The sequence below is a fragment of the Mycetomoellerius zeteki genome, unplaced genomic scaffold (genome assembly GCF_001594055.1).
Source record: "Mycetomoellerius zeteki isolate Tzet28-1 unplaced genomic scaffold, Tzet1.0 scaffold105, whole genome shotgun sequence".
In the NCBI taxonomy this organism is placed as follows: domain Eukaryota; kingdom Metazoa; phylum Arthropoda; class Insecta; order Hymenoptera; family Formicidae; genus Mycetomoellerius; species Mycetomoellerius zeteki.
This window is the reverse complement of record NW_017255965.1, coordinates 1,098,315-1,114,155: the sequence shown is the minus strand read 5'-3', so window position 1 is coordinate 1,114,155 and position 15,841 is coordinate 1,098,315. Positions and strand designations below refer to the sequence as shown.

Genomic DNA, 15,841 nt, shown 5'->3' with positions numbered 1-15,841 from the left:
AAAACAGAATGTATTCATTGTATAAAATAGCTAATTAATGTTTATTTTCAACAAATAAGACTTTTTTTTATAACAAATTTCCTTATACGAATACTTTTTGCTCTAACTATATATAGTATATACAGGGTGTTCATTTGAAAACTTTTTTCAAATAAAGGCGATTCCGAAATTCTTGTCGATATTTTCCGGTTCGTTCAGAATTTCGGAATCGCCTTTATTATTGTTTAGCAATCAACGGAGAACATTTTAAACATTTGTTATAATAAATGATGAAATTTTATGCAATAACTATGCCTTGCTATTTTCTTAAATATCTCCTAAAATAGTGATCGAACAAAAAAATGTTTCCTACAGAAGTTACTTGTTTTTTATGTTAGAATAAAATCCTGTAATAAAAAATATACATTTCTCCATTTAAAAAAACAAATTTGACCTTCAAATTACGTTGAAAATGCCCTCCAAATAAAAAATTGAGAGTGCCGTTCTCTTTCCCCCTCGAAATCATGGAACACGTGTTTTAACTTTTTTTTTGTATCTTTTATATTTCTCGAGATAATCAGCTGGAAAGTTTTCAAATGAACACCCTGTATATGTATATATACTTCACATTGAATTATTTAAGCATTAAAGATCTAGCTTCGACCGTCATAGGCTTTAATATTCTTACTTGTTTTTTATAATTAGTCTTAATCTGCAAATTTAGTTTAAATTTAAAAAGATTTAAATTGTAACACACAACGAATTGTTTCATTAAGATATTTCTCCGGCTACAATCGCGCTGAGAAATTAATTGCGTACAATATGCCTCTCCACACGTGCTTTCTAAAGAGAGAAACTTTTGAGACGAGCGTACACACACACACACGCATAAATGTTGTATCTGTGTGCACGAACACTAGTCCACACTGAAGACAGTTGAAATGTGGCAACAGCATGTCCTTGTCTCACCGCTCGACATGCGAGAAGGAGAATTTCATCAAATTACATTAATTACAAATTTAAACTACTCTAATTTAGAAACGGCATCGCTAAGTCTCCCCATTTTTCTTTATAAGGTTCCTATAATATTTCTACATTACATATTTTTTTTTTTTTTAATTTGTAGAAGATTTTCGCCGCAAAGTATTTTAAAAGGTTACTTCGGCAAGGCTTGATATAGGAGTTTACGTGTTAAAAGTTGAAACTTTGAAAAGGTGAATATCTCCATTTCGGTTAGAGTCTTTGAAATTTTAACCCTATATAGATAAAATTATTTTAAACATAATATCCAAATTTCAAAAAAATCTGTAGAAACTCAATTTCTCGAAGAAATACCTTAATTTCGTTAAATAAATATTTCAATTTTTTGTCAGATTCATATGCAAATGTTGAAATTAACATAACGTGATACATTTCAATGAATTCATACAGATTGTTGAAAGAAGTAAGGGCTTTTTTAATCGCATTTATATAGTGAGTGGAATATCTGTAATAATGTGCGCAAATTTAGGAGAAAATGCAAGCTATGATACGAGAAAAAATTACTGAATACGAAATTGCTGGCAGTCCGCAAATTCATTCGTCAAGCTGTCGCGTCGCCACTTCAATAAAACAAGAGAATTTCCGTATTCAATAGCAAGTTTATCGTAGTGATAAAATTTCAATGTCAATCTTGCAATTAATGTATTGTTCTCGCGTTATCAACATTGAATACAGCCTAACTAATATATTTTGATAATTATAAAATGCTTTCCATTTCCGATTTTATTTTTTTATTTCTATTTAGAGAAAGAATTAAAAATTGGCATTTTTTTTTAGAAAAAGCTTATTTGTATTCCAAAGAATAATATAATGTATTTAACATTCACGTTACAAAAGTTTATTGGAAAAATAGTGGCAACGTAAAAACTAGCGAGGTTATCCAACATTTAAAAATTAATGATCGTTCAACGTGCGCCACAGAGTAATTGCAAAAAGTTGCCCTAAAAGGCGGAAATTTGCTGTTACCAAACGCACGTGCCACGTGCGCATTTTAATCGCTTGTGTGATACATCATGAATTACTGTAATTAAAATCATATGCAATATATAATTTATATAAAGTAATGAAAAGGATATTTGTAGTAAATTCAACGTCAACTTCCACTCATTAATCAATGGTCATCACAAACATATGAATCGTATGTTTATAAATTCTATTTTAATTAAATACTTAATAAATATATATGTTCTCTCTCATGGAGTGTATTAAACTACGAATTTAACGACGCAGTATTTTTTAATCGTAACACACACGTGCGGATCGGATACAAACAGTGAATGTAATAAATGTTTTAACGATACTTTTAAAAAACGTGTGCATTGTATTTTAAAAGTAATAAAAACTTTAAAAATAGGAAAATTATTTAAATATTTTAATAACGTATATCTGTAGCGTTTGAGAGAGGAATTACGGCATTGCAAGGATTAAATCGTTCAGTTGCATACTCGATTACGCCTGCATAATCGATATCACTTCATGACTTTGTAAAAGCAGAACTTTATAATTAGCAAATGTCGCTCGTGTAACAGGGTGAACCTTTAATATCCATTACAGCGCGATATTCTTAGAGCTGCGATTAAACTTGCCGTGCTTACTTTCTTCTATGATTCTTTCAATATTACACCTACTCATTTACTCATAAAGAACTCTACAAGTCACAAGATTGTTTACTTCACGAGCGGCTGGAAATATTAGTCAATTCTAGAAATATTATATTTATATTTTGTAAACAATATAAATATGAAAAGGTAAATCTGTCATTAATGCGCATGCTAAAAATTATATTGAGAAAAATGTAAAGACTCCTGAAAATTCTGCTATATGAATTTTTGGAGTAACTTTACTAGTCGCATACACGGGATAAATAATTTTTTCTTTTATAACACAATGAAATATAATTTCAAATGCTTGTTTTTAATCGAAGATAAATTCATTGAGAGAACAAAATTTTAAAAATGCTTATAGAAATGAGTGTGTTTTGCGAGAGTATTATTCAGAATTATAATCTCGTGAAAGTACACTCAGCAATCAAACAAATCTTCACATCATCGAGATGAAGCCATAAACTGGACGTACAAAACGATACACTCAACAATTGACAATAAATTTAATTTCATCGGTATTACCCGTTTCATATATTAGCTGTCCGAGAAATGAACTATAATTGAAACGTTAAGAGCGATAAATTGATAAATCACATAAAAAACTTTTTTTAATTAAATTTTTTTATATTTAATATAATTATAAAGTTGATCGCTGATAAAATTTGCATCTAATGCTAATAAAATAAATAGGTTCGCTTCTTTAATAACTTGGATTTGTAAAAGTGTATGCGCTTCAATTATCGAAAGCTATCGTGATACGTATGGAAATGAGAAAGCAACGTATAAAATAAGACGCAATTGTGCTCAATGTCTGGAAGAGGAGTTGAATTATAGAAGGCAAGCGTGGAAATGTGCCCATCTCGTGAAATTGAGCCGCATAATTTCATTGTTACGGACGGAGAAAAGACGCGCGTCCGCACGAAATACCTACTCGCACCAGACTAGTTCCTTCGATATACGCAAATTCTTTTCGTCACGAATTATTTCTATCGCTAATGTGATATATGATGGATATTCCCTTTTTCATCATTAGATATTCACTATTTTTTGAGTTGGAAACCAATTGATTCTACCGAAAAAAAAAATTTGCGAGATTAAAGTTCATTTAAAACTGTGAAATAATCTATTTCAGTAAAACTGCTCCTAATTGAATAATAATCAAGAAAAATTTTCATAAGAAAAAGAAGCAAACGACTATTTGATATATTTTCACGAATATTACATAATTTCTTATACACCTGGAAACTTTGTGTTCAATTTAACATATTTCACGTGTTCCAAACTATCCATTCAAATTTACATGTTAATTGAAAACGAGATGAATATGTCAGAAGGTAACACAAATATTATTTAAAAAGACAAACACAAAAAGATAATACTGACACAGTTTGTAAATAAACGGTAGAGGTATATTTTTTCAGTAAAATTAACACTTATGATGTTATATATGTTAAATTAATACATATTTTATTCAAGCATCTTAGAATTTACGTTTTAAAAACACATTATTTTTATGTTATTTGTTCACTTACTCATAAATTGTGTTATTTTAACATTAAAAAATGTTGAACATTAATTTAATACAAATTATTTAAATAACATAATCCATCCAAGGGCACTACAACCCAAGTCGAGTTGTGGCCTCCGCAAATAACACATTATGTTAAATTAACACTCAAATAGGTTAAAAAATTCAACATAAAAGTTTAATAAGGATTTGAGTGGACCGTTTTTAACAAAAATATGAAATGTTTTTTACTGTGTAATTTTGATATTTTTTAATAATATTTAATATTGAAAATGTGCAATATTAACTAGTTTATTTATACATAAATGTTCGATATTTTGCGCAATAACTTTATGTATTATCGTGTTAACTCAACATTTTTAATATTCCAGCTTGCAACGTATGGAGCGACATGGGTAGTCCGCGAAAATATCGGCCACCACGAATCGGCGACATTCCGCGGTAAGTAACTTCAAATTGCTTCTTCTACAAAAATAAAACTCAAAAAATTTCAATCAAAACTTTCTAACGTCACGAAAGTATATTGACATTACATAACTGTAACTTTACTGTTTACTATCCCGAATGATGATTATCGCGACATGGAAAAGTTATATGTTCCATTTACGTCATGTATATTCTTATATTTAGAACAGCTGTAATATCGCTGTTCGAACTGTTTATGTATGTGTTTTTGCAACGTTTATCGTTGATAATATCACTCATCGGCTCACTTAATAGCTAACTGAAAAAGTGCCTCCGTTTCGAGGACGGGATAATATACGATGACGATGCACCCGCTTACGCAAACGTGCGATATAAATGCAGATGTATTTGAGCGAGCATACGTCCATAGACGTATGCATAATACGATGGATGAAGTGCGCGTCGTATTGTGACAGTAGAAGAGATGAACTATGCAGTTTCCGCTTTTGTTATGAAATGACGACGTATGTCCCGGGAAATACACGAATACGTGAGGGGGTAACCACTTAATATAATTGTGAGACAGAGTCTTCGAAATCATTATAAAATTCACAATTTTATTAAAATATTAATAAAATATACGATTTTATTGAATATTATACAATGATTTCTCGTGGTTGCATATGTAATTATCGGATTATACATAGAGATTTCATACGAATTTTATAATGATCACGAGTATTCGCGAAGAGGTAACCACTAGCTGAAATATTTATGTAGTGAAAAAAATTACTCTCGTAATCAGATGAAATCGTATGAAATCATGTAATCTGTGGGACAATATTTCAGCTAGTGGTTACCTCTTCGCGAATACGTCTTCAGATGGTCCTTCAGAAACAGATGCATGTATATGCACATTTGGACAATAGTTTCAATTAATACCTCGATCAATGTTCCGGGTATAATATCTACATATTAATCTGCACCTGGCCCAGTTTCGTATAAATATAATCAGTCTAACTTGCTTCTGCAAGTTACATAAACTTGGATCGTTCTCTATATACTATAAAATTAAATTGTCAAATTATTATTTTGTCATAAATCAAGAACAAGACCCAAGCAAAGAGAATATCGAAGCAACAAGACATTATCGTTTCATCGATATTCTGCATTTTTACATTTAATAGAAACATGGAATATTGTACTTTTGGCAATAAACCGTCCATTGATTAATTCCGACCTTCGACACCATCGTCCTGCATTTACTTGAGGAAAGGGGCGAAAAAGGAAGTTCAAGGAGGACGATCTAAACTGCCATAATGCATCCAGGCATGCGAATAGATATTTTTAACCACATAGCCGAAGCCGATCGATATGTACCGAGGCGGCAGAGATTTGTGTCTAAATAATTGCACTTTTGCCCTCGCTAACGTTAAAGGTAGAAATTACGTTGAGTTATTTGACGTCGCCTCTACGTTGAGTTATTTGACGTCGCCTCTACACACGTTGAAGATACGATATTTATTTCCTTTCGTTAAAGAAGTCTTTTAAATCACTAGCCGTCTTATGATCGATCTGAGAAGAAATTTATCCGAAAATTTGCTATTATCTATGTATAATGTAAATGATTCGTGAAAGCAGAATTTTCCTTTAATAAATAATAACTCCGTTACGAACTGAATAACGATCTTTTCAATAAACATTCATTTGCCGAGGTAATGTTCTCGACAAACATCGCTGTTGCGATAGGAAACACTTCGCGATATACAGGAACGACGGGAAGGAAAAATATGCACTGGGAAATCGCAAACGGGCAACGCGAGATATTTTAAACTCCAGCCAAGCATCGATCGATGGCCAGGCCATTACTGCTTAAATTATTGAATCTTGTGGGACTAACCGATACGAGGTACGAGCGCCGCTACGCGAGAGCGAATACAGCGAACACCATAGTGATCTAGTCAGCTCTTTCTCGAAAGGTCGTCTCATTTCTCCCGTTCTATTGTTTTCTTTATTTTTTTTCTATTGTTTGCCACTCTCAGGGCGCCGGAGTTACATTTATCTCACCGCGACACGAAGCAACGACAATGCACTGCGCAATATACTCGCCCGCGTATTCCTGCGGCGACGTAGCTTCGGAATCGCACGCGACGTTCCAAATGCCGCCTGCATTGTCCGAGATAGGATGATCGCGAGAGTAACGCGGTTACGAACAACTGTGTCAACGGGATTTCGTCGATAGACGAGTTTCGTAATATATGTATCGCGTTATGTACCGGTTGACGTAAACTGTTGATACATTGCATGCGTCACATCCACATATTATTCTTAAATTAAAGTGTTAAAGATTGGCCAACCTTGAATAAAATTTAAGCTTCGTCGATTTTTACGAATTCTTAGTCGATAAAATTAAACGGCAAAATTAATAATAAGGTTGTATTATATTCATATGCTCCGCATATTTATAGTCTTATTCAAGCTTAAACGTATTAAACTCAAGCTTAGCATCCTTGAAATGATGCTCAAATTCCTACGGGAAAATTGGAGCGCGAGCCGTATCAATTGTCAGAAACAAATATCATGAATAAATAAGAGAGATGTTCCTCTTCTAGAATACGCGATATTTTATTACCAGGAATACGACATCTCATTTTCGAAAATCGTATATATAACATATATGTCGACGTGTCTAAAGTTATGTTCTCATCTCGATAACAATTTTCTTTGAAGCTACGAAAATGTTTCTAAAATTTTCGCATAAAAGAGTAATATTTTTCCATATGTCGACACATAAATGTAAATTTTAACAATTTGGAAAGAGACTTATGATATGAATAATTTCTTTACGTACTCGTGTATAGAATAATATTACAATGTATCGTGTTATACCTTTTTTATATAAAATATTTCTTATTGACGAAATTATATCAATCGTGTAATAGTATGCGCGTAACAATTTAAAAGATTGTTATTAATAGATAAGGTGCTTTACTATATTTATTTTATCTCATAATCTCTCGGGAGGGGGAGAGAATTACATTAAAATGTATAACATTTCACATTCCATTCTACGTAGATGTGTAGCAAATATTTTGTATGATGTTCAATGTCATTCAGTGTGACGTTCCATGTTACAGTATGCTTTTATTTTCTTCCAAAAATTCGGTTCTCTGGAAGAACAATTTTGTCATCAGTCTTGACAATTTGAATAAGAGGCGAGATAGTTAAGAAAGAAATTTGGGAAAAACGATAGAAGACATGTGGGACACAGGAAGAGAACAAAAAATGCGCGAGGTTTAACCGCGTGCGCGAAAAATCGTCAGTTCCTGCGCTTCGTTGAGCTTACACTCGCAGAACTTTCGGTTCGCTGGAGCGCATCAAAGCCGAGCTTTTCACCTAGGGATGGATCAGCCTGCATCTGACGCGCACTCCTGCAATGAACATAGCCGAGTTTTCACCGCTATTTCTCAAACGAGATGAAACGATACCAAAAATAAAAACCCACTATTGCTTCTAATATCCGGAAATCTTGCCCTTTTTTTACAATATGTTCATTTTTATAAAAGTTATAAACAATGGAATTAGTTGGATGCCATATCCAAGTATTATTTCCCTAGTATGGCACCGAAAGGTTAATTTTTGTTAACATATACATATGTATATTGCCTACTCTAGTTTCCTCTCAATTTACACATAAATCATATATATATATTATCAGCAATTTTACAAATTATGATTTTATCATATATTAAAAGTTTTGCATCCGTTGAAATTTTTCGCAGTCTATTCACACCGTAATAAATCGATCAACACATCAGAGACAAACGAATTTTTGAGAAGCCCCTTAATCGGAAATATGTGAAGACACTATGGCAAAGCACCGTTTGACACATTAGCGCACAATAAACCGGTGTAACATGCATAAAATATATTCAAAAGTTTCACATATTCTTCAAAGAGCGCTGTCCTTTCAATAGAAATTGATCGAATCGGTATCCGATTTCCTGTATAGTTTACGTGGTGTACAATTACGAGAGCTCTCTACGTATATACAAGAGTTTTGAAAGGCGAGAATTATAAGGATATGAAGATATTGATAAAAATGCGGGAGAAGCCCGTATAAAAGTACATAAGCTGTTTTTTGATTAACATTTACGTAAGCAAAGATTTTCTTTTGAAAGAAATCTTAATTTGTCAAAGTACAAACAGCTTTAGCTGAAAGGCCTTCTTATATAAAATAATTTTGAGGAATTCTTACCTTCAAAATGTATACGCTTTATCAGAAATTGTACTGAAGATAAAAAATGCTTTAGAGATATTTGTACCTACCAAAAATATCGCTAAAAACTGAATATTTATAGATACATAAATATTCCTTTCAATTACAAATGTGTACTCCTTAAGATAAAAATAGGTACGCTTCAAAGCTTGAGACTAAAGTCATAACTCAATTTAATACACGTCAAAAGATCACAAAAGATCGTGCGACTGTCGTCATCGTAAAGTCAATGAAATTCGAGCCAGTGCGAAAGAGGCTCCAATGGTTCCGACTTGAAATTATGACAATCTCTTCTTATATAATATAATGTCTTTCGTCGAGTAGTTCTCCTCGTCTTTTGCCTCATTCAAGTTTTCCTGTAAGCAATGCACGCTTTCATTACAGAAGCCGCTGCTTGTCAGAATATCGAGAGATTAAATTCTAGAATACCAGACTTGTGTCACTCTCTTTCTTTGTCTCTCATTGTATCGTCACTTGTTTGATATACCGATGTAAATTCTACGAATTTGGAACTGCATTAAAAATTCAAAAATACTATTGTTATATCTCGTTTTTATTATATTCACAAATTAAATATTAAAACTAGATGAATAAATGGTAAAAAAATAAACAAATATAGAGGACAGATTTTAGTTTCAATAAGTCATATTATAATGTGGTAATTTTATTTTAGTATTTTTTTTATAAAACTGAATAGTTAAAAGATCAACACACGAGACCCTTCGAAATACCATCTTATTTTGAATACCATAAGCGTATGTGTAATATGATGCGTTTTTATCTTTCGTGGAAAATATCACTTTTTTACACCATATAATAGAGAGTCCATTTTAAAAGAAATTTATACCGGAATGTGAAAATTCGATTTCATGGATTATTAGATATGGATCGCGAATGAATTATTTTGTTTGAACCTTTGGAAAGTGATTATAAACTGAACGCTTCTCTTTCTCTCTCTCTCTCTCTCTCTCAAGCCTCTCTTTGGATTAATATTTCTTTTACAGCTTACAGTATCGTTATCAATAATTAACTACTGGCAGTCGTTTAAGAGAAAGAACAAAAAAACACACATATCGTTATATTGAATTACAATAAATTGGGATCTATATCCATTTTTATTATATAGGTAAGATAATTTACTATGAAAAGTTTATTTTCATAAAATTATCTCCTTTATGTGAGTTTCATTATATTAATTAATTTTATCCTGTGACAGAAAATTAATTTCGGTTCTCATGTTACATTCCCAATTATTGCATGAAACTGCGGAACTTTCGTCGCGAAAATTATACATATTCTCCAATTATCTTAGTTTGGAGGTTTTGAACTTTTCCAGTATATTGCGCCATATACTGTCACACTCAAATGCGCACAAAACGAATTATTTTCGGAATATGTTGAAAAGGGCATTTCATTCAAAGATTATTTTCTAACTTATAAATAGTTAAATTTCTTTTTCTCTATGTAAAACGTTCTTCGCAAAGTTTGCACAATAAAACCTCAGAAATACTACATTGTTTATCGAAATCGGAAATTCACTTGAAAATTCAACTGCAAATTGGATTGGATCATTGGATAACTTTCTCTGAAACTTTTCGAATTGCAACAAAGTATGCAAGAAGTAAACTGATAATGAAACTTCATGCATTAGAGAGCTACGAAAATCCTTAAACCTTTCTTCTCTAAAACTCATAGAATGGATCTAAACAACTGAGAAGACATTAGACGATGACGTAAGACTATCTATGCACAAGCTGTTAATCATGGAAATGTAAAAGGAAGTTTGTGGCGCCGATACTAATAATTATCATACATAGGAAGTACAATACGGCGTAGTTACTCAGAAACATCTATAGTATGTTTTATCGGACGTATAGGTATGTAAATGGCTATATTATATATCGACAATCGTTTTTATTTACACGGCCGCTCTCTGCAGTTTTGTGAAAAAGAATTCTCCTCGAAATTATTAAATATTAGTAATCTCTCTTCTAAATGACGTCTTGTTTTAGAAATTTATGCTTATATCCCGTATATTAATAAAATATGTAGATAATTTTTTTATATTTATAATAATTATGCAAATGGTAATATAATATAATGATCATTAATACACGATTATTTATTCAAAAACATCTCGACTATCTATTTGAAATATTTCATTTAATTTTTTTTTACATTAGCTATAAATCGTTACATAAATCATTATATCACTAATTGTTATCATAAATAAATTGTTGTTCAAGATTTGCTTTTTTCGATTTCAATAATCTACTAATAATTACTTTTCAATTTAATATTTTTTCTTGATGTTTGTAATAGCATTATATTATAATAATATTCTGTACCAAATATTTAAAAATATACTTCAACAAATTAATATTATAAGGAAACTTATTGAGACATTATTTTTATTATTTAATTTATATTTAATTATATTTAGCTGTTTTATAAAATTAAAGTTTTCTACAATTTTTTTAAAATTGTATGCAAGTCGAACATCACTTGCGTGATTAATTATATGATTGATATAATACGCTATATATTTGGCAAGTAACCTTAAATATCGATAATTTGAATTGTATAAGTTCCATAAATGATTGCCAACAGAATGTGTCAGCGTAATTTACGTCGCTATGATATAATAGATGCAATAATGACAGCGTTTTCTATTAAGTGGCATATTGCCAAGAAGGTCAAAGTAATAAATTATCACTTTTTCTAGCAAAACTGCATAGCCATTCTTGCCGTATCGAAGCATTTTGATATTCCTTGTGCGTCTTAAAGCGATTCTTTCCCGACTCTCTTGCCGAGGCATTGTTGGAAAGTAATTACTTCCGAGTCACTAAGGAATATCACGACGAAAAATACATATTCTCTCTCCAAAAACTTTCCAAGTTCCTCGTATCACTATAGAATTTTTAGCAAATTGTCCGGTAGTGGTTGGAAAAATAATCTTCCGTAATTTCAAATAACCTTCCAATATATTTACATCGCGACATGAGAATATTCACCAAATGTGAGAGTTCCCAGAAATGACACAGATCATCGAATAAAAGAACTGCGTTCTCCAAACAGCAAGGTTTAAGAGCTCAAGTGCGCACCCACACACTTTCCTATACTTCCCAATATACACATGTACCACATAGAAATATACGTCGCTGCAGAAATGACGCAGGTCAGACTGGTTGAAAGATCCAACGGATACCCCACTTTCTACGATCCAGAAGATCATTGTGGATCAGAGTCGAGTTCAGGCACGTGCGAACCAGACGAGCGTCAAAAGGGCACTAAACACAAAAGCCGAATAATAAATTTGCAAGGGAAACACGAACTCGCTTACATAAGCTCGATCGTTCACCGTCTATGTGAAGCTAGTCGTTCGGAAATATCTGCATACTTCTTGCGAGATTATTCGTTGAACATATTCAAGGATGAAAAACAAATTAGATATTGAGAAATATGTTCTTCTTTTCCTTTCTCTACGTTAAACTCGAATAGTTTTTAAAGACACTTTCTTTGATTATCGAATGCATTTTTATAATATAATAATATTTTAAGTTTTTTTTATTAACCACGCGAAACGTTGCTCAAAGTTAATAATTGCCAAATCTCACCGAAAAATTTTCTCAATTGTCAGCGGTTACAAAAATAATGTTTTGCATATTCATTCTTCCATATTTCAAATCGACCGGATTAACAAAGCCCTATCACGGATTCTGCACCTCTCTTTCTCTCTGTCTCTCTCACCCTTCCCTATCCATCTTTATTACGCAACTCCGCGAGATCGGAACGGAGCAGGCGGCTACAATATACGACTGGAGTGTCGGTCCGGAAGGTGGTGGCTACGACGATGTCGATGGAGAAGAAGTGGTGGGAAATGCACGCGGTCGGTCCAAACTCCGCTAGAGCTGCATGTAGTCGGCGGTCGGAGCGGAGAGCAACGCGGTTGAGCGGACAAGTTCGTCTCCGAAATCCGAAGCAGAAACAAAGAGTGCGCGTCGGAAATTGCCGCGGATGCAGTTTTTATCTTTTTCTCCTTTCTCAAATTTCGCTCGTGAGCGTGGGTGGTCCGATTGATCTTTTCGCAGCTTAAATTAAATATCACGTGCGACTAAGTGTCGATACTTTCGAGCGAAAAAAATACTTGAAAGAAAAGTATTGATCAGAAATCAATCGCAGAAGAAATTATTCCGATAATGATGGATTGATGAATACTTGTAGACTACTAGGTGGAGTTCGGTGGTAGATCGATGCAATTGGCGCGTGAAGTTATTGAAGATAATTTTGATAGGTAAGAGATCTTTATATATAAAAGAAGAGAAAAGTAACGAGATTTCAATATAAACTCTATGTAAATAACACATTGAAATCTAATCGATGATTTGTTTATTCTATTATTTAAAATACAACTTTTATCATTAAAAAATGCAGTGATTCTTATAATAAAAATTTTTTAAATAAAGTTACATAATATACCAGAAAATATCTTTTAAAACTATTCTCTTTTGTTACAAGATCAAGAAATTAAAAATAATTAAAGAATGTGATAATTATAATCACAATTCACAAATTAGGGTATCTTCGGCAAATACGCCGCGCTGGGATTTACAGCAGAAGTCAGAAAAAATAGAAGGAGTGAGGGTAATTTTCCTGGAAATATTCTATTACATGCCTTTATATTAGTATTGTGTTATGATTTCAGCTTCTTACTGTTAATATTAATGAAATTATTGTGAGTTGAATCGATTTGTCACTGTAATAAGTAGCGCCATCATAAATTATAATCTACATAAAATGATTACTGTAGGGCGTGTAAAAGACTTAGTGGTTATTTCGTGATACATACGTGTAGAGGAATAGTAAAGCATATTTTATAGCAAAATACAAGTGCTTTGCTTTCGTGTTCTTTGTTTAGTTTGTTGTCTTGTATATCCCATCTGTTTGGGAAATATATGGCATTTTTAGCGGACGGGATTTATGCCCAAGCATACAAAGTGCGCAGATTAAATTCAGTGCACTAAATGCAATAAATACATTACATGAAATACGTACCTCATGTAATAACACTTGTAATATGTATAGGAAGATTATAATTATTATTTATTACTTCATATACATATTTATCATTCTTATTTCTTAATAAAACTTTATAAACGCATTTTGTAAGTTATTGTGACATTTTACGTCTTATTAGCGTTATTTGTAAATTTTTCATGAGCCGTACATACTCCCCTCTCCCCCTATGAGTAACCATATATCCCATCTCTATGAAATATACGGCAAAAATGCAAGGGTTTCAAAAAGTTCATTTTTTAATACAAAAAATAAATATTTCGGATTTCTAATATTTTTTTATGGTAGTAGACAGTACAAAGTTTTTACTGATATAGTTCGTTTATTTTAAATATAGTAAATAATACTTAATAAATTAAGTTTTTGATAGGTGCGGCGTATATACCAGAGTTACCTATTCGTAATTTCAGTATTCTTAGAATAACTAGACGTTATTAATCGTTTTAATATTTTTCAAGTAATTATTTATGTGCTTGAAAATATGTGTTGAAAACTAATATGAATAATTCGAATAATATATAATTATTAAAATATAAATTATTGTTAAGAGTCTGTTATGCAAATAAGTTTTTACTTGATTAAAAACTCATTCTATTTCCACTCTTCTTTTTTATTCGTTTATTATATGCAAACAGAATTATATTCAACATTGTGAATGCAAAAAAGTTTCATCTTCACAAGTACACATAAACTCTTTTGTAAAATCCTTCTATCATATAAATCGTGAACTCTAAATCGGATAATCTCGACGCATGTAATTCATGCTTCAGAAGTTTAAACCTCACGCAATTGCGAACAAGTGTAATAGCATTGTGTAAATATAGGAAACGATCTGACTATAATCAACTTCATCGTGATACATGCAAAGGGTAATGTTGATTGCGATCAATTAATAATTATTAATTCGATCCCGGCTTTAAAGACGTCGTGAGTTGTACGCGCTTAAGTATCTATAATGTATAGCTCATCGATATAACGAGTAGGTATAAGTCTCACCGATTAATACGTATATAATTAATTCATGTTGCGACGAACTGCAGAGAATTACTACGTCATTTCGATACGACGTTTATGTGCTGATGCATCGCCGACAACTATAAAAAAATGCGAAATATCGACTTATGGACATTATATTTTATTTAATGAAACATTTTATTCTACTAAATGATAAGACTATAAATCATAATGTTATAAAAATAATGTTAATTATTCAACAATACAGAAATTTAAATATTAAAATGGATATTGTCATTAATTACCAATAGTTTCAAACTTTTTATACTTTTTGATACTAACATAAATTATTATAAATCATAATTTAAATTTCATAAATAAAGCATACAAATGCATGTTTATTTCGCATAACATTCTAAGTCAAAACGGAAGAAACACGACAGATTAGTATGAGTAACTGCATTTAACAATGATTAATTGAATTATTAATCACCTTAAATCCGATCAATGCGCAATTCATCCCGTAACATAAACACCTAATGCAAATTAAATGCTGGAAGATAATTATAACGCAAATATTTGCATAATAGATAAAGAGATGAACATTATAACTACAGCGGATCTAAAATTTAATAGTAAGCGCTTTAATTTTAATATTCTATTCATTATTTCAAAAACTGCTTTACATTAGCATAATAAGTAAGCAAATAAATTAACGATTAGACAGAAAAATTAAATTTGATTATACAGAAGCACAGAGATTTTAGATAAACTAGAAGAATGCTTATAGCGCGGGATGATTCTGCAAAATCGAACGTAGATGTCTGGAAGTGTAATCGATTTAAAGGAAATACGAAGCAACTAGAAATGTTAAACCGATTGTATCGAAGGAACATGATTAATTTAAAGCTACTTCGCTACAAACCGACTAGACCGGCGACGTACGTATCGCGAGGTCATTTATAGTCTAAAACG

At 31.7% G+C, this 15,841-nt stretch overlaps 1 protein-coding gene across 1 annotated transcript in view; it reads left to right on the top strand.

The window, feature by feature from the left end:
* LOC108722020 (probable serine/threonine-protein kinase mkcB) overlaps positions 1 to 15,841 on the top strand; it is an 80,925-nt gene that overhangs the window by 23,105 nt on the left and 41,979 nt on the right. Inside the window, 1 exon segment of the mRNA XM_018446910.1 lies at positions 4,524 to 4,593. Coding sequence (XP_018302412.1) covers positions 4,524 to 4,593 — 70 coding nt within the window.